This window comes from Lipophrys pholis, assembly GCF_963383615.2.
Source record: "Lipophrys pholis genome assembly, contig: SCAFFOLD_91, whole genome shotgun sequence".
NCBI classification, from domain to species: Eukaryota; Metazoa; Chordata; class Actinopteri; order Blenniiformes; family Blenniidae; genus Lipophrys; species Lipophrys pholis.
The window spans coordinates 3,744-28,747 of NW_028291894.1; the positions used below are offsets into that span (position 1 = coordinate 3,744).

Below are 25,004 nucleotides of genomic sequence, written 5' to 3' on the forward strand. Positions count from 1 at the left end.
CTGACCATCACTGACCACTGGTGACCACCACTGACATCACTGACCACTGCTAACCATCACAAACCACCACTGACCACTGGTGACCATCACTAACCATCACCAACCACCACTGACCATCACTAACCATCACCAACCACCACTGACCATCACTGACCATCACTGACCACTGGTGACCACTGGTGACATCACTGACCATCACTGATGACCATTGACCATCACTGACCTTCACTGACAACCACTGACCACTGGTGACCATCACTGATGACCATTGACCATCACTGACCACTGGTGACATCACTGACCAACACTGACCGCTTCCACAGGATGTGACAACAATGACCGTCACTGTGGTGTGACGACACTGACGACACTGTCCACCATGATCTCATCTGTTTGATTCCTATAGGAAGGCCACCTTGTTTTCTTTGTTTTATTGACAGCCGTCATTCATGTCGTCCAATCATGTCGCATTGCCTGCAGAACATCTTGTTCTCATTGGGCAAACCCAACTGGTTTGTTTTTAAAGGTCGGCTGCTGATTGGCTGCCTGTGTGACGCAGCGTCAGTTTAAACCGAGGGGCGGGAGAAGCTCAGTTTGAATCCGACAGCGGCAGCTGTGCTCGGGCGGAACATCCAGCGATCTCCGGTGAGTCCCCCCCGGTGAGTCGGACCCGGTTCACCGGTGTTTGTTGTGTCTCCTGACACGTTGTGGAAGCACCGCGAACCGTGTTGTTGACAGATTCTGACATAAACGATTTACCAGTACGAGCTACCGTTCAGCTAGCCGCGGAGCTAACCGTAGCACTTAGCAAGAAGCTAACGCTGCTAACCGCCCGGAGAGCAGCTCCCCGGTAATATACCCGGTATTATACCCGGTGAAAGACCTGGGAATATACCCGGTGAAAGACCTGGGAATATACCCGGTGAAAGATCCGGTATTATACCCGGTAACATCCCCGGTAAAACACCCGACACTGAGCAGGAAGCTAACGCTGCTAACCGCCCGGAGAGCAGCTCCCCGGTAATATACCCGGTATTATACCCGGTAAAACACCTGGGAATATACCCGGCGAAACACCCGGTATTATACCCGGCAAAACACCCGGTATTATACCCGGCAAAACACCTGGTATTATACCTGGTGAAACACCCGGTATTATACCCGGTAAAACACCTGGTATTATACCCGATAAAACACCTGGGAATATACCCGGTAAAACACCCGGTATTATACCCGGTAAAACACCTGGTAATATACCCGGTGAAAGACCCTGTAAAACACCTGGTATTATACCGGTAAAACACCTGGTATTATACCCGGTAACACACCTGGTATTATACCCGGTAACATACCTGGTATTATACCCGGTAACACACCTGGTATTATACCCGGTAAAACACCTGGTATTATACCTGTTAAAACACCTGGTATTATACCCGGTGAAAGACCTGGTATTATACCCGGTGAAAGACCTGGTAAAACACCTGGTATTATACCTGGTATTATACCCGGTGAAAGACCTGGTATTATACCCGGTGAAAGACCTGGTATTATACCCGGTGAAAGACCTGGTAAAACACCTGGTATTATACCTGGTATTATACCCGGTGAAAGACCTGGTATTATACCCGGTGAAAGACCTGGTAAAACACCTGGTATTATACCTGGTATTATACCCGGTGAAAGACCTGGTATTATACCCGGTGAAAGACCTGGTAAAACACCTGGTATTATACCCGGTGAAAGACCTGGTATTATACCCGGTGAAAGACCTGGTATTATACCCGGTGAAAGACCTGGTAAAACACCCAACACTTGGCAGGAGCTCTCCTTTAAAACAGCCGGTAAATGAAAACACCCGGTAAGGCGCCCCACAGAGCGGGGGAGATGACCCTCTCGGTGTCGTACCGTTATAACCCGGTGTGTGTCTCCATCAGGAAGCGACAGTCGGCGCTCATGGCCTCCCAGAACATGGACCCTGCAGCGGCTCCAGCCTCCTCCACAGCCGCTCTGAAGGGCAGCGAGAGCGGAGGCAGCGCGGCCAGAGGCTCCGTCTCCAAACGGTAAGTCACTCCTAGAACCTGCTGTCTGTGTGGAGCGGCTGGGACTCTGGGGGGCTCGGGGGTAGGACTCTGGGGGGCTGGGGGGCTCGGGGGCTGGGACTTTGGGGGGGCTCGGGGGCTGGGACTCTGGGGGGCTCGGGGGCTGGGACTCTGGGGGGCTTGGGGGCTGGGACTCTGGGGGGCTCGGGGGCTGAGGGTCCCTGACTTTTGGTTCCAGTTTCAGTGCAACATTGAATTGAGTAGCTGCAGTTTGTCGTGCTTTGATGTTTTAGTTTCACACCACCTGGAGCTGGACTGGGGAGGCTGAAGCCACCAGCCCCCCCCCCCCCAATCCAGTGATGCAACACAACAGAAGTAATACAAAGAGAAAAACTAAACAAAAGTCATTTTATATTATTACCAGGAATCATTTTACCTCTCAATGTTTTGTTTTTTTTGAAGCGCATCAAAGATTTACAGTTTTAAGTCTGTTCCATAAAATGACTCCCAGAAAGGAAACATCTATATTTAACCTTGGTTCTATACTGCCGTATTCAAATGCACACAATCCTCTGAAATGGTCATTATTTTTTCTTAATTTAGATTAATTTATTGAGTATATTTGCAATAGTAATGTAAGTATTGGATCGGGAAAGTATCTGTATCGGCCGATACTCAATTCTGTAAAATAGGATCGGTATCGGGGGGCCAGAAAGTGTGATCGGGACGTCCCTAAAAGCAACGCAGCAACGTGGATGTTAGCAGAGCAACACAGCAACATGGATGTTAGCAGAGCAACGCAGCAACGTGGATGTCAGCAGAGCAACACAGCAACATGGATGTTAGCAGAGCAACGCAGCAACGTGGATGTCAGCAGAGCAACACAGCAACATGGATGTTAGCAGAGCAACACAGCAACATGGATGTCAGCAAAGCAACGCAGCAACGTGGATGTCAGCAGAGCAACCCAGCAACGTGGATGTTAGCAGAGCAACATGGATGTCAGCAAAGCAACGCAGCAACGTGGATGTCAGCAGAGCAACCCAGCAACGTGGATGTTAGCAGAGCCGTAGTCCAGCAGGGCGGCGCTCTGCAGCCAGACCTCAGTGTTTTCAAACTCCAGCTCTGGGAGGAGAACAGCTCTGACATCAGAACAATGAGCAGCAGCTCCTCCAGGCTGTCAGCAGGAGATTCACACCTCCGTGAAGCTGCGTACTACTCCACGCTAAACTCCCTGAAAATAGTCCCAATGGTTGGAGCTGCGTTAGAGCTGGAAACATTGTGTTGCTGCTGCCTTGCTCAAGAGTTTCCCCAGGGATTAATAAAGTTTATTATGAGATAATGAAGTCACGCAGACCCCCACATTGTCCACATGGAACAAAGATACTTTGATCTTTAATGTCCAGCCCTGCATTAGTATAGTGACCCAGCCTGGTTTAGGGCTTTGATCTTTAATGTCCAGCCCTGCATTAGTATAGTGACCCAGCCTGGTTTAGGGCTTTGATCAGCACAATGGACCAGCGGTTGGCTTGTTGTGGTGAACGCTTACAATTCAATTTTATTTGTAAAGCTCTAAATCACATCAACAAACATCTCAGAGCCTCTTACAATGATAGAGAACCACAGAACCCAACTAAACCTTCCAGAGCAGCAGATGGAACAGGCATCCGCCTTGACCGGTTGGGGGGAGAAGTACATGGGATAGAAGAGGGAGAGAGAGAGGAATAGAAGAGGGAGAGAGAGAGGAATAGAAGAGAGTGAGAGAGAGGCAGACAGGCCAGAGAAGTACAAATACTAAGAAAAATCTATGATGAACATTGGTCTGATGATGAACCAATCTCAGTCTGGAGTTTAAGGGCCGTGCCGTTGCGGTGGGGTCCCGGTGCTGTGGGGGGGTCCCGGTGCTGTGGGGGGGTCGGGTAGTAGGACCGTGGTAACTCCACTCTGGGAGTCTTGGGTCTGATCCCCTGGATCCTGCTCCCCTCCTGTCAGGATCTGGTGGCTCCAGTAATGTTGTTACACAGAGAGAAAGAAAGAAAGACAAGAAACAGAAGCTCCAAATGTAGAGTTCCTCCCTTTAACGGGAGAGAGGAAATCCCCTCAGCAGTCTAGGCCTAGAGCAGCTCAACTTAGTGCTCCTATTTTATTCCTAATGAGAAGCTCTATCAAAGAGGAAGCTTTTTAGTCTCCTCTTAAATAAACTAATGGTGTGGGCCCTTCGGACCGAGGCTGCTAGTTGATTCCAGAGTAAAGGAGCCATATGGCTGAAACTCCTGCCTCCTCTTTTACTTTGAAGGACTTTAGGGATTACCAACAGTCCTGCATCCTCAGAGCCAAGGGCTCGTGGAGGGTGAGACCCTTCTAGAAGTTTCTCCATATAGGACGGAGCCTGGTGATGAAGAGTTTTAGATGTGATCAGAAGGATGTTGAATTCTATTCTAGATTTGATGTGAAGCCAGTGTAAGGATGCTAAGACTGGGGAGATGTGCTCTCTTCTTCCAGTTCTGGTTAGTAAACCTGCAGCAGCGTTCTGCTCTAGCTGGAAGATCCTAACAGAGGAGTTTGGACATCCTGACATTAGGGAGTTACAATCATCTCATCTTCAAGTCACAAAGGCAGGAAGCATTTGTTCTGCATCTTTGAAGGACAAGAAGTTTCTAATTTTTGCAATATTCCTTAGATGGAAGAAGGCTGTCCTGGAGACATGTTTAACATGGGACATAAAGGACAGATCCTGATCAGAAATAACACCCAGGTTCCTAATATCACTGTTAGAGGTTAAGGTAATATTATCTAAGGTAATCAGACTATCTGAAAAGTAATCCCTGAGCTTTTTAGGACCTAGGATTAGAACCTCAGTCTTGGATGTGTTGAGCATTAAGAAGTTGATAGACATCCAGGACTTAACGTCCCTGAGGCAGGACTCTAGTTTAACAAGTTGGTCGGCCTGATTGGCTTTAACTGATAAATAGAGCTGAGTATCATCTGCATAACAATGAAAGTTAATGTTGTGTTTCCTAATTATATTTCCGAGTGGTAACATCTAGAGATTAAACAATATGGGTCCGAGGACGGAGCCTTGTGGTACTCCACACAGGACCCCTTCATGTATTGAAGATTTGTTATTTACATGAACAAATTGAAAGCGGTCAGATAAATATGATTTAAACCAGTTTAAGGCTAAGTTTTTAATGCCGACGCCATCTTCTAATCTCCTTAAGAGTATATTATGATGGACAGTATCAAATGCAGTACTAAGGTCCAGAAGAAGTAAAGCAGATAGAAGAGCTCTATCTGAGGCCATTAGAAGGTCATTAGTAACTTTTAGCAGTGCAGTCTCTGTACTGTGGTTCATTCTGAAGCTGGACTGAAGGTCCTCTAACAGATTATTCTCCTGCAGATAATCCTGGAGTTGTTTAGCCACTACTTGCTCCAGAACCTTTGACAGGAAAGGAAGGTTGGAGATGGGCCTGTAGTTTGAGAGAAGGCTTGTGTCTAAGTTTGGCTTCTTAATGAGAGGTTTAATAACTGCTAGTTTAAAGGATTGGGGCACATAGCCTATTGGTAGAGACTGGTTAATAATTGCCAGTATAGAATTATTGATTAGTGGCAGTGCCTCTTTCAGAATTCTAGTAGGAATTGGGTCCAACAGGCTAGTAGTTGGTTTAGCAGAAGAAATAAGGGAGTTTAGTTGGACTAGTTGTATTTGCTGAAAGCATTCCAGATGACTGTTAGGTTTAACCAGTTCCTCTGTTATGGGGCTAACGGACGGTAGGGTTTGATGGATGTTATCCCTAAGCCTTGTCATTTTATTTTGAAAGAACTTCATGAAGTCCTCACTACATATATTGATAGGAATGGTGGGCTCAACACTATTTTGGTTCTTGGTCAGTTTGGCTACAGTACTGAAAAGAAACCGAGGGTTGTTTTTGTTTTCCTCTATTAAGGATGAGTAGTAATTAGTTCTACTTCTACTCAGAGCTTTCTTATAAGTTTTGAAGCTATCCTTCCAGGCTATATAATCTAGCTCTGTTTTTGTTGAACGCCAAGTTCTTTCTAATCTACGGGAGCGTTGTTTAAGCTGGCGGGTTGATGAGTTAAACCATGGGGAGGACTTTTCCTGTTTGTTCAGTTTCATTTTTTGAGGAGCTATGTCTTCAGGGAGGACAGGCAGTCCAGAGGACAGACAGACAGGCCCCGGGGGGACTTGAACCCAGGACCTTCTGGCTGTGAGGCCAGAACTCACCACAGCTCCACTGTGCCACACCTTTCCTTTAGGCTGGTTCATGTGTGAAATGGTTTAAATCCGGGGCTCAAGGGTTCGTTGCAAGAGATTCTCCACAGGACCTGGTGCAAAATAATATGTCTGGACACAGTGGGCTGACTAGACGACTCTGACTAGACGGTCACGAGTCCAACTAGACAATGACGAGTCCAACTAGACGACAAATCCGACAAGAGAACGACTCTGACTAGACGACGACTTCAACTAGACGATGATGAATTTCAATTTTATTTGTGAAGCGCTAAATCACATCAACAAACATCTAAGAGCCTCTGCTACGTCAGGATGGAGGAGCTAAGCTTTTAACTCTGTTTCTAGATAAGAGGTACGCTCCATCCAACGTCAGGATGGAGGAGCTAAGCTTTTAACTCTGTTTCTAGATAAGAGGTATGCTCCATCCAACGTCAGGATGGAGGAGCTAAGCTTTTAACTCTGTTTCTAGATAAGAGGTACGCTCCATCCAACGTGGGATGGAGGAGCTAAGCTTTTAACTCTGTTTCTAGATAAGAGGTACGCTCCATCCAACGTGGGATGGAGGAGCTAAGCTTTTAACTCTGTTTCTAGATAAGAGGTACGCTCCATCCAACATGGGATGGATGCCGCCCCTCCCATTGAGACCAGGCTTGCCCCAGAAGGAAGCATTTAAAGCATCACAAACAGGGCGACGCCCCCTCCCCTTTTATATCTAGAACATTCCATAACCTTCTGATCCATCATGTAGATCTTTGTGTTCACTCAACCAAGTCTCTAAGATTACTCTGATAGTAAACTTGTATTGAAGCTGTAGAAGGTGGTCTTCTTCAGTACACAGTTCTGCTATTGAAGTGAAACACTGGAAGTAAACTGATCTTCACAGTAATATTCACAGTTCATGTTAAAGTTCTGGTAGAAGTGAATCTCTGGATCAATGTGTTTAATAAGATCCCCACTAGCTTCTGAAATCTCAGTCGCTATTCTTCCTGGGGTCTCATCAAATTCATTACATGCATTTTATACATTCTTCTTTTACACACACATGGAAGCTCAATGTGAAAAAACATAGAAAAACATAGCACATATATCCACAAGGCTGCACTTTTCATTTCATTTTTCATTTTTTCTCTCCATTTCTATGGATAAAAAAATGATTTACCTATTGTACAATTCAGTTCTTAATAGTATTTGTAACAGTCCCAGATATAAGTGCATATTTCTATCAATCAGGGACAGTGTAATATACATGGAGAAAATCTGATGTGTTGCACATAGAGTATGGAGCTCCACACTAATTAGCAACTCTGGTCCCTGGAAGAGCTTTTCAGAGGGTAAAAGAGAAAACAACAGTACATACAATACCAAGATACACCAGACAAGCAGAAATACACAGAATACACAGAGTAAATATCTGATTCACAATTACATGTTATCATAAAACACATTCCCTTCCTCTCTCCTTCCTTCCTTCCCTCATTCACTCCTTCACTACAGTAACCCCCCCCCATTACAGTAAAACACATTCCCTTCCTCTCTCCTTCCTTCCTTCCCTCATTCACTCCTTCACTCCCCCCCCCCCCCCCCCATTACAGTAAAACACATTCCCTTCCTCTCTCCTTCCTTCCTTCCCTCATTCACTCCTTCACTACAGTAACCCCCCCCCCCCCCCCCCCATTACAGTAAAACACATTCCCTTCCTCTCTCCTTCCTTCCTTCCCTCATTCACTCCTTCATTACAGTAACCCCCCCCTCATTACAGTAAAACACATTCCCTCCCCCCTCCCTCCCTCACTACAATAAAACACATTCCCTCCCCCGCTCCTCCCTCCCTCACTACAATAAAACACATTCCCTCCCCCGCTCCCCCCTCCCTCCCTCCCTCACTACAATAAAACACATTCCCTCCCCCGCTCCCCCTCCCTCACTACAATAAAACACATCCCCCCCCCCCCCCCTCCCTCCCTCAGTACAGTAAAACACAGGCCCTGTAGACATAGTAGTATTTCATAAGTGGGTACATTCTTGTCTTGTTTCCAGCCGGTCTTTAACCTTTGAGGTGAAACGTTTGGGATCTGGTATCATTTGAATTTGTTTGGCATTGCCTTCCAGGAGTGACTTCCTGTTATTGACAATGTCTTTTGTCAGAATGTGGTTTATCGGGGGGGGGGGGGGGGGGGGCTCCTGGTGGCTCTGGTTCTGTCCTGTGTTTGGACAGAACCAGAGTGGCTCTGCTGCTGTCCTGCATTTGAAGGTTAATTTCAGAAAACAGAGGTCGATGAAACTTTCTAAACTCAGGAAATTATACTTTTGATACTTTCCAGTGATGATACCTACTTGGTTTTCTATCCAGGACTTTAAGAGTTTGGTTGTATAAAGACCCAATGTGTTCTGGAAGGAGCCGCTGGAGCCCGTACTGTCAGACAGTACCATATGTAGGAGAATATCACTGAGTACAGTATGGCTGCTTGGTCTGATTACTTTAAAACTCTTCAGATTGGTTGTTCCTGTTCCTGAGATCTTCTTCATGTGGTGGTTAAATGTGAGTTGAGGTTCTAATCCCACTCCAGGATATTTACATTCTGTCACTGAGCTAATGTCCTGGTTCTGGATACGAACTCTGAACTGTTGCAGGTTCTATTTTCTAATTGAGAAGCACATGGACAGTGTTTCCTGGAGGTTCAGAACTAGATGGTTCTGGATGAGCCCCTCTAGGATGTCCACCATATATGAAGCCAGGAGGTGCTGGAGTCTTGGCCTCTGTATATAGAACAGCATCATCTGCATAGAGCTGACATGTTGCTGCTGGGCTTTGGAACGGCAGATCATTACTAAAGAGGCTGAACAGTAAAGGACCAAGAATGGACCCTTGTGGTACTATGTTCTCTGTCCTGGAGATATGATGGGAACCATTTTATAGTATCAGGAGAACAATTAGAAGATCCCGTTTTAGACCAAAGTAAGTGTTGGTTGACCTTTTTAAGGTAAAGACATGTAGCTCCCACCACATCACCCTGATTGGTTAAGACTTTCCACTAGACAGTAATTTGCTCTCTCAGCTGAGTCGCCTGGTCTGAAGACAAACTGCTGAGGGTGGAGAAGTTGACTGTCTTGTAGGAACTCCATCAGCTGAGTTGCTACAACTTTTTCAAGGACCTTAGATAAGACCGGTGAAATGGAGCTTGGGTGGTAGTTAGCTCTATCGTCATGACTACCTGATTTAAATACTGGTATGACCACTGATTTTTTCCAGCCTGTTGGAAATGAACCAGACTTAGTGGAGAGATTACTGAGATGAGTCAGTGGGTTTATTAATACTTTGCTGTGTGTTTTGAGAAAAGAAGTACTCATGTTGTAAATATCATTTGTTTGTTAATGTTTTAATAATGCCAGCAGTTTGTTCTCCACCTCTCAGGTTAAGGTTAAACGTCCCTGCTGGGGGGGGGGGTTCTATTCTTTGGTAAATTTGGTAATCTAATGTTTTTCTTACTTCTTCCACCGACGTCACAAAATAGTGATTAAATTAATTTGCCAAAGTGTCACTGATGGTCCTGCCTTTAGTTCTAAGTTCCTTTACCCTCTTCTGATTATTTGTTTTGTTAGTTAAGTTACCTAGTTGTCTCCACAGGGAAGTCTTGTTACCCTCTGCATGCTCTATCACTTTATTATAATATGAAGCTTTGGAGTTACGCAGCTCTTGTAGTACTTTATTTCTTATCTGTTTGTAAATCAAGTGATCAGTTAGTAGTTAGTAGTTAGTAGTTAGTAGTCATGTCTTCATGCTCAGTCTCTCCTCTTCATAACGTTTCTTATTTCATAGTTTAGCCATGGTAAGCTGCTTTTCTTTGCTCTACATTGAATTAGTTTGTAAATGTTTCTAGAGCCTTTGTGATCGTTGCAGTTCTAGAATTAAACAATCCTCTACTTGGTATATTGATGTGAGCTGCTCCCAGTTCTCATTATTCAAATGTTCTTCAAACTCCACAGATTTAGGAAGAATTAACTTTATTTTGTTATCCTCGGTACCTCCAAAATACTGCAGTCGCTTTTCTGTAAGTTTTCTTACAGCGAGAATCTTGTTCTGATCTGAAAGTTACCAGATTCTACTAGTTCTGCCTTGTGGTTTAGTAGCAGACGCCATGTCAGTCAGGGTTTTAGAGTTTGGTTATCCTGGGAGGTCCTTTCATCATTACTGGGAATGGAATTTGGACATTATGCTTCTCAACTTTTGTTTGTTGTTTTTATCAGACCAGTTGATATTGAAGTCACCAAATAATATTGTTTCTCTGTGATCCTCAAGTCGTTTAACCAGAATCACCGAGTTCATTATCAAAGGAAGATTGTGTGAGGGTGGGTTGTACAATACTGCAATGTTCCAATTCATTACTGGTGAAAGACACATTGACAGTTAAACATTCAAGTCCACCAGCTGACATTTAAATATCTCTTTGATATAAAGGAGAACCCCTCCCCCCGTCCCTGTTTGTCTGTCTTTCCTAAAACATTGATAACCTGGACATTCTATCATATTAGTGTCTATAGTTCTGTGTCCGCAGCTCTTAGAGACAGAGATAGTCCAGATTTGAGTCCTGCAATAGCGCAGAGATCTCCTCTCTTTTGGGGATTATACCGCGTATATTTAAATGTCCTCCGAAGTCCCCTTTGGTTTGGTCTTCGTGTCCCAGAGGACTCGTGCATGATTTACAGTTTGGAAGAATAGCAGTTGTTTTTGCTTACGTACAGCTTGACTTCCGGGCCTTGTTGCATTTGCATGTTGTTTAATAGTTCCTGTTCCCAGCAGTTTGTGTGAGTCTGTTCCAGGCGGTGTGGGCGGAGCATCGCTGCCCCCGGCAGGATCTGACAGGTGGGACATGTGGGGCTGACCAGTGCGGCTCAACTCACCCGACCTGCTGTATCCAGCTGCAACGGGGCGAAACCCAGTGTCGTGCCGCTCCTCCGTGTCCATGCACACGGCCGCCTGACACAGCATTGCACATCCACGCAGCTCCGGTGACAATCGGCGTGGTGGTGGTGGTGGTGGTGCTCCAGTCAGCCTCGCAGCTCCGTGTAGCGCCGCTGTCAGCAGAGGCGAAGGCAGTCGTGGATCACCGGTCAGCTGTGCAGATCCATGCAGGTCCGTCCAGCCCTGGTGTCAGTCGGAGTGGTACCAGGAGTGGTTCTCCAGTCAGTGCAGATGTTTGGCGGGACTGTGACAGCAGCAGCCGATCAGCTGATCCAGATGTTTGACTCATAGTAAATTGTGCTGACTCAGTTTCTGCTAACCCAGGCACTGCGGCCGGGACAGGATGAAGGTGAATGTCCCCTGCCAGGAGTAGCAGTATGAATAGTACTTTAACTGAGTAACCTTTGCCATACTGCGATCTTAGTTTGACAGCCTTGTTTGTACTTTTGCGCTCTGGAGGACCAGATAGAGGACAGGATGAAATGACCATGTCCAAATAAATATCATTTAGAGGGTTCACCTTTAGTTGAGCTGGCTGGAATATTCCTTTTGTTCCAGAGAGTAGAGAAATAACACAATGTAGAGGCCAGAAGTGGAGCCCAACCAACCACGCTTGCACTCAGCAGCCATCTTGTTTTTCGTTCCCCTCCAAAAAGTCCTATTGTACATTCATATTGAAATCATAATACAATAAAAATATATATAAATAATATATATGTATATGATGATAAGAACAAAATGGAGGGGCTCCGTCTCACTAATCATTGAGGCAGTTTAACTCCTTTAATTGTTTCCAATGAAACAATGTAAAGGAGTTTATTGGATAAAAAGGAACAACGTTCATTTCTTTTGAAAACCTTGTTTGTTGTTCTCCAGCAACACAAACACAGGCAAAGCCTTCCACACAACCATGGCTGGATGGGATTCTGTACTTTGCTTTCTATTGGTTCTACATGCAGCAGCACAGTCCTCCTGGTTTAGTCACTGTTTTGCCTCGTAGTGAGATGATGGCGAGAATTGGGGGGGAAAACTATTTGTTGTAAATTGCTTTTTGTTAAAATAATCCTGATAAATGTTATCAAACAGTCTTTGAATCTGCTTTTGACGGTCAGCCAAGCCAACTCATTATGCATTGTTATTCCACTGGTTCTGTATGGACGTTCCAGAACAATCCCAGCTGCTTTATTCTGAGTGACATGTGACCTGAGTAAGTTATTTTAACTTGTGTTTGCCCAACCCACAGAAGCATGTTCCATGTGAGACGGTACTAGTGACTGAACTGGTCGTTTGGTCAACCATGGTGGAATACATTTCCTCCAGTGTTTGATGATCCCACATACTCCCTCCCATTCTTTCTAATAGATTATTTATGTGACTTTTCCATGATGGCTTAAAATCAACTAGAACTCCTAATAATTTAGTTTCTTCAACTTGTTCAATTTCTCTCAGTTTATGGTCTTGAAAATCAAAAGACCTAAAATCGACCATATTTGTTCACTAGCAGTGTTTCTGAAATACCGATGTGTCATTGCAACAAAACCTCCTCTCCACCGTGTGATCCATCCTGATCTGTGTTGATCAGCTCTTCAATGTTCCTGACTGTTTTCACTGGGTTAGGGTTAACCCACTGGGTTAGGGTTAGGGTTAACCCACTGGGTTGGGGTTAGGGCTAACCCACTGGGTTGGGGTTAGGGCTAACCCACTGGGTTGGGGTTAGGGTTAGGGTTAACCCACTGGGTTGGGGTTAACCCACTGGGTTGGGGCTAGGTTTAGTGTTAACCCACTGGGTTAGGGTTAGGGCTAACCCACTGGGTTGGGGTTAGGGTTAACCCACTGGGTTAGGGTTGGGGTTAGGGTAGGGTTAACCCACTGGGTTAGGGTTAGGGTTAACCCACTGGGTTAGGGTTAGGGCTAACCCAATGGGTTGGGGTTAGGGTTAGGGCTAACCCACTGGGTTGGGGTTAGGGTTAGGGCTAACCCACTGGGTTGGGGTTAGGGTTAGGGCTAACCCACTGGGTTGGGGTTAGGGTTGGGGTTAGGGTTAGGGCTAACCCACTGCTCTGCACTTTAGTTGGATCATTATTTAGCAGTTTCTTGTCCAAGTGTCTCTAATCCACTTTTCCTTTTACACGATTCTAGCTGGTCTTGTCATTTCACCATTTCTCTGTCAGACGTTCATTTACATAAACCCTTGAGCTCCTCAGTTTTTAGCCTTAACACTGCATTCCTGTGTTTTTTTATTTCCAAATGGAATAATGTTGTTGGACCTGATGTCTGTTCTTTGGCGTAACGTGTGGCATGCAGCTATATTTGGGCTGTCTATATGAATGTCTTTGCTGCTCCAGTGTGTTGTCCACCTCTTGGTGCGTCCTCACCGTCCCTGTCAGCTGCTTTGAGCCTTTATAGGACGAGGATCACATTGAGGCTGATGTAAACTATAACCAGTAAGTAATATCTCTCTCTCTCTGCCCCCCCCCCCCCCCCCCACCAGGCTGCAGCAGGAGCTGATGACGCTCATGGTGAGTTTGAACCCCCACACACTAAGGCCGTATCTGTTTTTATCCCCGTCCTTCTTAAAAAAACAAAAGCAAACACTCAACATGATGGAGTACACATGCCATGCCTATAGCTGGCGCTGTAACGCTGCCACAGAAATACAGCAGAACCAGGGAAGAAGACACGGAGCAGGAAGAAACTGAGAATTGGAAGAATCAACATGTGTCCTTATTAAAGCGACAAGCATCCGCAGCTCCTGATCCACCTGGAGCAGGTAGTCCCCTTGGTGGTGGTGGTGTTCAGTGATGTCACGGAGAGGGAGGCGGGGTTTTGGGTGATGACATCATGGAGAGGGGGGCAGGGTCCTAGGTCGAGAGGTGGGTGATGACATCATGCAAAGGAGGCGGGGTCCTAGGTCGAGAGGTGGGTGATGACATCGTTTTCTGCTAATGTGCGTCTTGTCGGTCCACATGAGGCGGCGATTCAGAATTTCTCCACTCTGGAACCCGTTTTGAAAAAAAGCTGTTTTCATGCTCCTAAAACTGAGCGCCTTGTGGATGATGGGACAGACACCACAGTCCCATGAAGCAGCGTAGTCCGTGTTCCATAGATTAGAATCCCACCCGATCTAAAAATGGGCACGGGACCAGTTTCACTCCCTGCATTAAACCAGAAAATGAAATCCGAGGTGATTATCGGTTTAGAAGGGCTTAATATATTGGTGAACAGAGGTTCTGTGTGGCTGAGTTTGATTTAATACTATTAAAACTTAGAAGGCTAAGTGAGCGTCCTACTTGTCCCTCCTATCTCCTAATAGTCCCTCTCTCCTACTTGTCCCTCCTATCTCCTAATAGTCCCTCTCTCCTACTTGTCCCTCCTATCTCCTAATAGTCCCTCTCTCCTACTTGTCCCTCCTATCTCCTAATAGTCCCTCTCTCCTACTTGTCCCTCCTATCCACTTCTCCTTAACCCAGAAGTGTTTAAGCGGCGGCCATGATAAGGAATGTTGGAATTCTAACTAAGCAAAGGAAAGGAGGCTCAGTGCTTCCTTTAGAACCTCCTTTAGCCTAGGAACCACTGATGCTTCCATTAGAACCTCCTTTAGCCTAGGAACCACTGATGCTTCCATTAGAACCTCCTTTAGCCTAGGAACCACTGATGCTTCCATTAGAACCTCCTTTAGCCTAGGAACCACTGATGCTTCCTTTAGAACCTCCTTTAGCCTAGGAACCACTGATGCTTCCTTTAGAACCTCCTTTAGCCTAGGAACCACTGATGCTTCCTTTAGAACCTCCTTTAGCCTAGGAACCACTGATGCTTCCTTTAGAACCTCCTTTAGCCTAGGAACCACTGATGCTTCCTCTAGAACCTCCTTTAGTCTAGAAAACACTGACGGCTCCTTTAGAACCTGTTGTAGAACCAACATAGTTTAGTGCAGCGTCTTCTCACTCTGATTGGTTCTTTATTCACCTCATCCTTTAGTTCCTCTTTTCCTTTGATTTACATTCAAACCTTGAGATATTTGACATTATATCAGAGGTTAGAACCTCAGGGGAACGTGAGAGGAACCACCTTTACACTACTTTAACTGTCTCCTCACTCCTTTTAGGAAGCCTCCTAACACCTTTCCTAACTCCTTTAGGAAGCCTCCTAACACCTTTCCTAACTCCTTTAGGAAGCCTCCTAACACCTTTCCTAACTCCTAAAGTAGATAGAAGAAACATTTAGTGCTTTCCTAACTGTTGTTAGAGAGGTCACTGATGCTGTCAATCGATTTAAACAAACAAACAAGACTTTTTCCCGTCAGCTGCCGTAAAGCGAGCCCCGTGTGCCACCTGCCGTAAAGCGAGCCCCGTGTGCCACCTGCCGTAAAGCGAGCCCCGTGTCCCACCTGCCGTAAAGCGAGCCCCGTGTGCCACCTGCCGTAAAGCGAGCCCCGTGTGCCACCTGCCGTAAAGCGAGCCCCGTGTGCCACCTGCCGTAAAGCGAGCCCCGTGTCCCACCTGCCGTAAAGCGAGCCCCGTGTGCCACCTGCCGTAAAGCGAGCCCCGTGTGCCACCTGCCGTAAAGCAACCCCCCTGTGCCACCTGCCGTAAAGCGAGCCCCGTGTGCCACCTGCCGTAAAGCGAGCCCCGTGTGCCACCTGCCGTAAAGCGAGCCTGCCGTGTGCCACCTGCCGTAAAGCGAGCCCCGTGTGCCACCTGCCGTAAAGCGAGCCTGCCGTGTGCCACCTGCCGTAAAGCGAGCCCCGTGTGCCACCTGCCGTAAAGCGAGCCCCGTGTGCCACCTGCCGTAAAGCGAGCCCCGTGTGCCACCTGCCGTAAAGCGAGCCCCGTGTGCCACCTGCCGTAAAGCGAGCCCCGTGTGCCACCTGCCGTAAAGCGAGCCCCGTGTGCCACCTGCCGTAAAGCGAGCCCCGTGTCCCACCTGCCGTAAAGCGAGCCCCGTGTGCCACCTGCCGTAAAGCAACCCCCCTGTGCCACCTGCCGTAAAGCGAGCCCCGTGTGCCACCTGCCGTAAAGCGAGCCCCGTGTGCCACCTGCCGTAAAGCGAGCCCCGTGTGCCACCTGCCGTAAAGCGAGCCCCGTGTGCCACCTGCCGTAAAGCGAGCCCCGTGTGCCACCTGCCGTAAAGCGAGCCCCGTGTCCCACCTGCCGTAAAGCGAGCCCCGTGTGCCACCTGCCGTAAAGCAACCCCCCTGTGCCACCTGCCGTAAAGCGAGCCCCGTGTGCCACCTGCCGTAAAGCGAGCCCCGTGTGCCACCTGCCGTAAAGCGAGCCTGCCGTGTGCCACCTGCCGTAAAGCGAGCCCCGTGTGCCACCTGCCGTAAAGCGAGCCCCGTGTGCCACCTGCCGTAAAGCGAGCCCCGTGTGCCACCTGCCGTAAAGCGAGCCTGCCGTGTGCCACCTGCCGTAAAGCGAGCCCCGTGTGCCACCTGCCATAAAGCGAGCCCCGTGTGCCACCTGCCGTAAAGCGAGCCCCGTGTGCCACCTGGAGGGGTTTTAAGGTTGATAACCAAACCAGTCCTGAGAGGTGGAGCACCAGAGCTTCACCACAGTCCCGAGAGGTGGAGCACCAGAGCTTCACCACAGTCCCGAGAGGTGGAGCACCAGAGCTTCACCACAGTCCTGAGAGGTGGAGCACCAGAGCTTCACCACAGTCCTGAGAGGTGGAGCACCAGAGCTTCACCACAGTCCTGAGAGGTGGAGCACCAGAGCTTCACCACAGTGCCGAGAGGTGGAGCACCAGAGCTTCACCACAGTCCCGAGAGGTGGAGCACCAGAGCTTCGTTCAACACAACTAATCTGATAAGACATCTAAAGTAAACATGCGGTGGAGTACGCTCAGCAAACACCATCATCCGTGGACAATAGATGACGTAATGCCCCCCCCCCACCGCGGTCCCTACGTCACCTAATAACCACTACGTCACCTAATAACCACAACAATCAGGGACTAGAAGCTCGGGTGGAGCTGCAGAAGCTAGAAGCAGGCGGAGCGGGGCCATAGACCTATAAAACTAGATTATATAGTGGTTATGTGTTTATGTGCAGGAGTCTACTTCTATATTTCTATGTGGTCTGTCTTCTTCTGTGTTCTTGTTGTGTTTGGTGAGTCACAGCGCCCCTAAAGGCCTGGCATGTGTACTACATGCCCTGAAGCCTGGTGTTGAGCCGTGTTCATAGTGAGGTGAGGACGGTGAGGACAGGGAGGACAAAGATGGTTTTATCCTTGTGTGGACGTCCCCTCAGTTTACAACAACAAACTGTCCACTTTAAAATAAAGGCTCAGTCCCCACAGGGGGGCCATATGGTGGAACAAGAACCCAGAAGGTTCCTCTAGTCTGAAGGGAGACGGGGATATTCTGAATACGTTTTTGAGAGTACTATGTTCAGAATACTACTGGAATGAAGTGAAAGAGGGAGAGAGAGACTCACTGTTCTTCTCGTGTGTGTGTGTGTGTGTGTGTGTGTGTGTGTGTGTGTGTGTGTGTGTGTGTGTGTGTGTGTGTGTGTGTGTGTGTGTGTGTGTGTGTGTGTGTGTGTGTGTGTGTGTGTGTGTGTGTGTGTGTGTGTGTGTGTGTGTGTGTGTGTGTGTGTGTGTAGATGTCGGGCGATCAGGGGATCTCTGCGTTCCCAGAGTCAGATAATCTCTTCAGATGGGTGGGAACCATTGATGGAGCTCAGGGGACGGTATGTTCACCACAGTCTGTATAAAATGTCCCCCCAGGAGTGTGGACATGTATTTCACCTGTATGTGTGTGTCAGGTGTACGAAGGCCTGCGGTACCGTCTGTCCCTGGAGTTTCCCGCCGGGTACCCTTATCAAGCTCCCCGGGTCAAGTTCGTCACGCCGTGTTTCCACCCGAACGTGGACGAGCAGGGTTTCATCTGCCTGGACATCCTGAAGGACAAGTGGTCTGCTCTGTACGACGTCCGCTCCATCCTCCTGTCCATCCAGAGCCTGCTGGGAGGTAACCATAGCAACCACTGACTGCTATCACGGGGGGGGGCATGCCAGGGTCACGTGATGAGACGGTGTGTCTTTGTCCCCAGAGCCCAACATCGACAGTCCCCTGAACGCCACGGCTGCAGAGTTGTGGAGCGACCAGGACGGTGAGTGGCGCTGAAGCAGGCCGCCGAGGCTCATGGGAACTGAGGTAGTGACTCTCTGCTGTTTGTCTTTCAGCCTTTAAAGCTCATCTACTCTCCACGTCCCAGCAGTGACCTCCGTCTCTTGTCTCTGTACCATATTTTTATGTTCATTTCCTTTTTCTCTGTTAAATAAATTTCTTATTCAACACTTGGTGATCCTTGGTGTGTTTTACCAGGGCGGGCGGGGGCGTGGCTACCAGGGCGGGGGCGGGGCTACCAGGGCGGGGGCGGGGCTGCGGGGGCGGGGCTACCTGGCCCGTCTGGGATGGGGGCGGGGCTATCAGGGATGGGGAGGGGCTACCTGGCCCGTCTGGGGCGGGGCTTGGGTATCAGTGAAGATGTCTGGTTTAACTGGAGGTGTCTGGTTTAACTTTAGGAGAGACTGGAGGTGTCTGGTTTAACTGGAGGTGTCTGGTTTAACTGGAGGTGTCTGGTTTAACGTTAGGAGAGACTGGAGGTGTCTGGTTTAACTTTAGGAGAGACTGGAGGTGTCTGGTTTAACTTTAGGGGAGACTGGAGGTGTCTGGTTTAACTGGAGGTGTCTGGTTTAACTTTAGGAGAGACTGGAGGTGTCTGGTTTAACTTTAGGAGAGACTGGAGGTGTCTGGTTTAACTGGAGGTGTCTGGTTTAACTTTAGGAGGGACTGGTAGAGCTTGGTCTGATTATTATGGAGTGTTCCATTTTGCCCCTCTTCCTTTTACTTTTTCCTTCCAAGTACTAAGAGTAATATTGCTTGTCTTGTACTCTTATAACTGGTTCTAAATGTGTAGGGTTAGTCTGACTAGTTAATCTCAGTCTGCTCTGCTGAGCTGAACTGAGTCTTTATGTTCTGTTCATTTAATGGTTCTCATCTGACTTGACTGGAATGGTTCCATCGTGGAACCCTCCAGGGATTATTAAAGTCATCTGGTTCTATGGAGGACACAGACATAATGTCCCTCTGTCTGGATCCACTATTGTAGTTGGTCCATGTGGAGTTGCTGGAGTTCAGATTGTGTGTGACGTCATCAGCAGGCACAAGCCCCGCCCCAGACAAACAAGGGCCTCATCACTAAAGGTCCTGGAAGATACAGACCAAGGCCTCATCACTAAAGGTCCTGGAAGATACAGACCAGGGCCTCATCACTAAAGGTCCTGGAAGATACAGACCAAGGCCTCATCACTAAAGGTCCTGGAAGATACAGACCAGGGCCTCATCACTAAAGGTCCTGGAAGATACAGACCAAGGCCTCATCACTAAAGGTCCTGGAAGATACAGACCAAGGCCTCATCACTAAAGGTCCTGGAAGATACAGACCAGGGCCTCATCACTATAGGTCCTGGAAGATACAGACCAGGGCCTCATCACTATAGGTCCTGGAAGATACAGACCAAGGCCTCATCACTAAAGGTCCTGGAAGATACAGACCAGGGCCTCATCACTATAGGTCCTGGAAGATACAGACCAGGGCCTCATCACTAAAGGTCCTGGAAGATACAGACCAGGGCCTCATCACTAAAGGTCCTGGAAGATACAGACCAGGGCCTCATCACTAAAGGTCCTGGAAGATACAGACCAGGGCCTCATCACTATAGGTCCTGGAAGATACAGACCAGGGCCTCATCACTAAAGGTCCTGGAAGATACATACGCCACTTCCCACACCAGGTTTGTGATCTAAACAGAATGAACTTTACTAGAGGATGTTGGTACCGGTACGACAACTTAGAACCTTGAGCAGCACATTCTGGAGACGGGGAACCTGATGGTGCTGATGGTGAGGTGGAGAATTGAACCAGATTCATCTCATACATTTATTATCTTCAAATATCAGACTTATTGATCCACGTGATCATAAACAGCCAAGCTGCAGAGTTCTAGATGTTTCTTTAGTGGAACGTTCCTGCTGAATCAGCAGAACCATGTTCATATGTCAAACTTTCATCTTCAATGATAGAGGACAGAACTGATTGATTATCAATGATAGAGGACAGAACTGATTATCAATGATAGAGGACAGAACTGATTATCAATGATAGAGGACAGAACTGATTATCAATGATAGAGGACAGAACTGATTATCAATGATAGAGGACAGAACTGATTATCAATGATAGAGGACAGGACTGATTGATTATAAATGACAGAGGACAGGACTGATTATCAATGATAGAGGACAGGATTGATTGATTATCAATGACAGAGGACAGGACTGATTGATTATCAATGACAGAGGACAGGAAGGAAAGGGTCTAAGAAAAATCTTGAGATTGGAGGAACGGTAAGATCGTCCTTCAGTGAGGACACTCAGCTGCTTTCAGCCTCAGGACGCTTTGAGAAGACGGACGAGGAGCACAGAGACTTGGTTCTGTCTTCCTGTCTCTACCAACCAATCAGCTTTCAGCAGACTGCATCATGGAGCAACGGGTTGACTCCTCTTCACTGAGGTCAATGTTGCTGTCAACTCCTGGATCAGAGTTGCTCTGAGAACCGTCCTCAGTCACTCTGAAGCTCAGGTTCCTGGCTGGGAGCGTTCAGGCTGAGACAGCAGCTCCCTGAGACACCGAGAGACTAAGGCCCTGAGACACTGAGACTCTGAGACACCGAGAGACTAAGGCCCCGAGAGACTAAGGCCCTGAGACACTGAGAGACTAAGGCCCCGAGAGACTAAGCCCCTGAGACACTGAGAGACTAAGGCCCTGAGAGACTAAGGCCCTGAGACACTGAGAGACTAAGGCCCCGAGAGACTAAGCCCCTGAGACACTGAGAGACTAAGGCCCTGAGAGACTAAGGCCCTGAGACACTGAGAGACTGAGACACTCTGAGAGACACTGAGACTCTGAGACTAAGGCCCTGAGACACTGAGAGACTAAGGCCCTGATAGACTAAGGCCCTGAGAGACTGAGGCCCTGAGAGACTCTGAGACTAAGGCCCTGAGAGACTCTGAGACTAAGGCCCCGAGAGACTCTGAGACTAAGGCCCCGAGAGACTAAGGCCCTGAGACACTGAGAGACTAAGGCCCTGATAGACTAAGGCCCTGAGAGACTGAGGCCCTGAGAGACTCTGAGACTAAGGCCCTGAGAGACTCTGAGACTAAGGCCCCGAGAGACTAAGGCCCTGAGACACTGAGACGCTTCCTGAACACGAGCACTGGTCTTTATCTTCATCCTGATGATTCCATGTTCGAGAAGTAACCCCAGGGGGCCTTCCTCCTCGGCCTCCTACCTCCTTTCCTATCCACTTTACCTTAACCCCGTGGAGGACGGCACCGGGTACGGAAAGGTGTTAGGAGGCTTCCTAAAGGAGGTAAGGAAAGGTGTTAGGAGGCTTCCTAAAGGAGTTAAGGAGAGGTGTTAGGAGACTTCCTAAAGGAGGTAAGGAAAGGTGTTAGGAGGCTTCCTAAAGGAGGTAAGGAAAGGAGTTAGGAGGCTTCCTAAAGGAGTTAAGGAGAGGTGTTAGGAGGCTTCCTAAAGGAGTTAGTGAAAGGTGTTAGGAGGCTTCCTAAAGGAGTTAGTAAAGGTGTTAGGAGGCTTCCTAAAGGAGGTAAGGAAAGGTGTTAGGAGGCTTCCTAAAGGAGGTAAGGAAAGGTGTTAGGAGACTTCCTAAAGGAGTTAAGGAAAGGAGTTAGGAGGCTTCCTAAAGGTGTTAGGAGGCTTCCTAAAGGTGTTAGTGAAAGGTGTTAGGAGGCTTCCTAAAGGAGTTAGGAAAGGAGTTAGGAGGCTTCCTAAAGGAGGTAAGGAAAGGTGTTAGGAGACTTCCTAAAGGAGTTAAGGAAAGGTGTTAGGAGGCTTCCTAAAGGAGTTAAGGAAAGGTGTTAGGAGGCTTCCTAAAGGAGTTAGGAAAGGTGTTAGGAGTCTTCCTAAAGGAGTTAGTGAAAGGTGTTAGGAGGCTTCCTAAAGGAGTTAGGAAAGGAGTTAGGAGGCTTCCTAAAGGAGTTAAGGAGAGGTGTTAGGAGGCTTCCTAAAGGAGTTAGTGAAAGGTGTTAGGAGGCTTCCTAAAGGAGTTAGGAAAGGAGTTAGGAGGCTTCCTAAAGGAGGTAAGGAAAGGTGTTAGGAGACTTCCTAAAGGAGTTAAGGAAAGGTGTTAGGAGGCTTCCTAAAGGAGTTAGGAAAGGTGTTAGGAGTCTTCCTAAAGGAGTTAGTGAAAGGTGTTAGGAGGCTTCCTAAAGGAGTTAGGAAAGGAGTTAGGAGGCTTCCTAAAGGAGTTAAGGAGAGGTGTTAGGAGACTTCCTAAAGGAGGTAAGGAAAGGTGTTAGGAGGCTTCCTAAAGGAGGTAAGGAAAGGAGTTAGGAGGCTTCCTAAAGGAGGTAAGGAAAGGAGTTAGGAGGCTTCCTAAAGGAGTTAAGGAGAGGTGTTAGGAGGCTTCCTAAAGGAGGTAAGGAAAGATGTTAGGAGAAAGGAGGGACAGTTAGGAGATAGGATGGACAGTTAGGAGATAGGAGGGACATTTAATCAGAGTCGTCGTCTCGTTGTGTAGTTGGAGTCATCGTCTAGTTAGAGTCATCGACTATTTGGAGTCTAGTTTGAGTCGGAGTCTAGTCAGACTTGTCATCGTCTAGTTGGACTCGTCATCGTCTAGTCGGACTCGTCATCGTCTAGTCGGACTCGTCCTCATCTAGTTGGTGTCGTCGCCAAGTCGGAGTCATCGTCTAGTCGGGCTCGTCATCATCTAGTCGGAGTGGTTGTCTAGTCTGAGTCGTTTTCTAGTCAGGCTTGCCATCGTCTAGTTGGAGTCATCGTCTAGTCGGAGCCGTCGTCTAGTCGGGCTCGTCATCGTCTAGTTGGAGTCGTCATTTAGTCGGAGTTGTAGTCTAGTCGGGCTCGTCATCGTCTAGTTGGAGTCGTCATCTAGTCGGAGTTGTAGTCTAGTCGGGCTTGTCATCGTCTGGTCGGAGTCGTTGTCTAGTCAGAGTAGTCGTCTAGTCAGAGTCATTGTCTTGTTGAACTCGTCATCGTCTAGTTGGACTTGTCATCGTCAAGTCGGACTTCTCATTGTCTAGATGGAGTCGTCGTCTAGTCAGAGTCGTCGTATAGTTGGACTCGTCATCGTCTAGTTGGAGTCATCGTCTCGTCAGAGTCATCGTCTAGTCATCAACGTCGTCTAGTTGGACTCATCATTGTCGAGTTGGACTCGTCATCGTCTAGTCGGAGTCGTCGTCTTGTCGGAGTCAATGTCTAGTTTGACTCATCATCGTCTAGTTGGACTCATCATCGTTTAGTCAGTCTCGTAATCGTCTAGTTGGAGTCGTCTAGTTGGGCTCGTCATCGTCTAGTTGGACTCATCATCGTTTAGTCAGTCTCGTAATCGTCTAGTTGGAGTCGTCTAGTTGGGCTCGTCATCGTCTACTCAGTCATCGTCTCGTCGGATTGACCTTTTTCACGACAACAGGAAGTAGCGTCTTGTGGCGCTCGATCACTTCCTGTTTGTTCCGGTCTCATTGAAAATGGACCTTATCTTTTCACCGACGCTCCTGAACCTGCCAGCTTTTTCATTTGCTGATGCTGAGGCCATCGCAGCGGGTAATACACGAACAAATACACTTGAAGAAGGGTATAAGTTCCTCCATGAAGAATATATCCACCGCTATCAAGGTAAGGAAAGACGTAGTTCAGTGAGCTACATATGATGAAGATAAACATGGTGAGACGCCTCTTCTAGTCTGATAAAGTATTCGAGGTATTTATCAGAGGCATGATCTAGACTTTGAAATGATATTTTACATTCTGATATGTGTTTGCTATTATGATAGGGGAAAGTGATGATGATGATGCCAGATGTTCACCTTCACCCTGCTTTGCTTCTGCAGGCTTCTAGTATCAGATAGTATCAGATAGTATCAGATAGTATCAGACGGTATCAGATAGTATCAGATAGTATCAGATAGTATCAGATAGTATCAGATAGTATCAGATAGTATCAGACGGTATCAGATAGTATCAGACGGTATCAGATAGTATCAGATAGTATCAGATAGTATCAGATAGTATCAGACGGTATCAGATAGTATCAGATAGTATCAGACAGTATCAGATAGTATCAGATAGTATCAGACGGTATCAGATAGTATCAGACGGTATCAGATAGTATCAGATAGTATCAGATAGTATCAGATAGTATCAGACGGTATCAGATAGTATCAGACGGTATCAGATAGTATCAGATAGTATCAGATAGTATCAGATAGTATCAGATAGTATCAGACGGTATCAGATAGTATCAGACGGTATCAGATAGTATCAGATAGTATCAGATAGTATCAGATAGTATCAGACAGTATCAGATAGTATCAGATAGTATCAGATAGTATCAGACGGTATCAGATAGTATCAGACAGTATCAGATAGTATCAGATAGTATCAGATAGTATCAGATAGTATCAGATAGTATCAGACGGTATCAGATAGTATCAGACGGTATCAGATAGTATCAGATAGTATCAGATAGTATCAGACGGTATCAGATAGTATCAGATAGTATCAGACAGTATCAGATAGTATCAGATAGTATCAGACGGTATCAGATAGTATCAGATAGTATCAGACGGTATCAGATAGTATCAGATAGTATCAGATAGTATCAGACGGTATCAGATAGTATCAGATAGTATCAGACGG

At 47.3% G+C, this 25,004-nt stretch overlaps 1 protein-coding gene across 1 annotated transcript; it reads left to right on the plus strand.

Annotated features, from left to right (window-relative positions):
• Positions 1-580: 580 nt before the first annotated feature.
• On the plus strand, positions 581-18,558 carry LOC308128409 (ubiquitin-conjugating enzyme E2 C-like). The gene is made up of 7 exons (XM_080494109.1): positions 581-645; positions 1,938-2,063; positions 13,752-13,779; positions 17,863-17,949; positions 18,025-18,229; positions 18,312-18,371; positions 18,445-18,558. The coding sequence occupies exons 2-7, from the start codon at positions 1,957-1,959 to the stop codon at positions 18,480-18,482; spliced, it is 525 nt and encodes a 174-aa protein (XP_080350235.1). The 5' UTR covers positions 581-645; positions 1,938-1,956; the 3' UTR covers positions 18,483-18,558.
• The last annotated feature ends 6,446 nt before the right edge of the window (positions 18,559-25,004 follow it).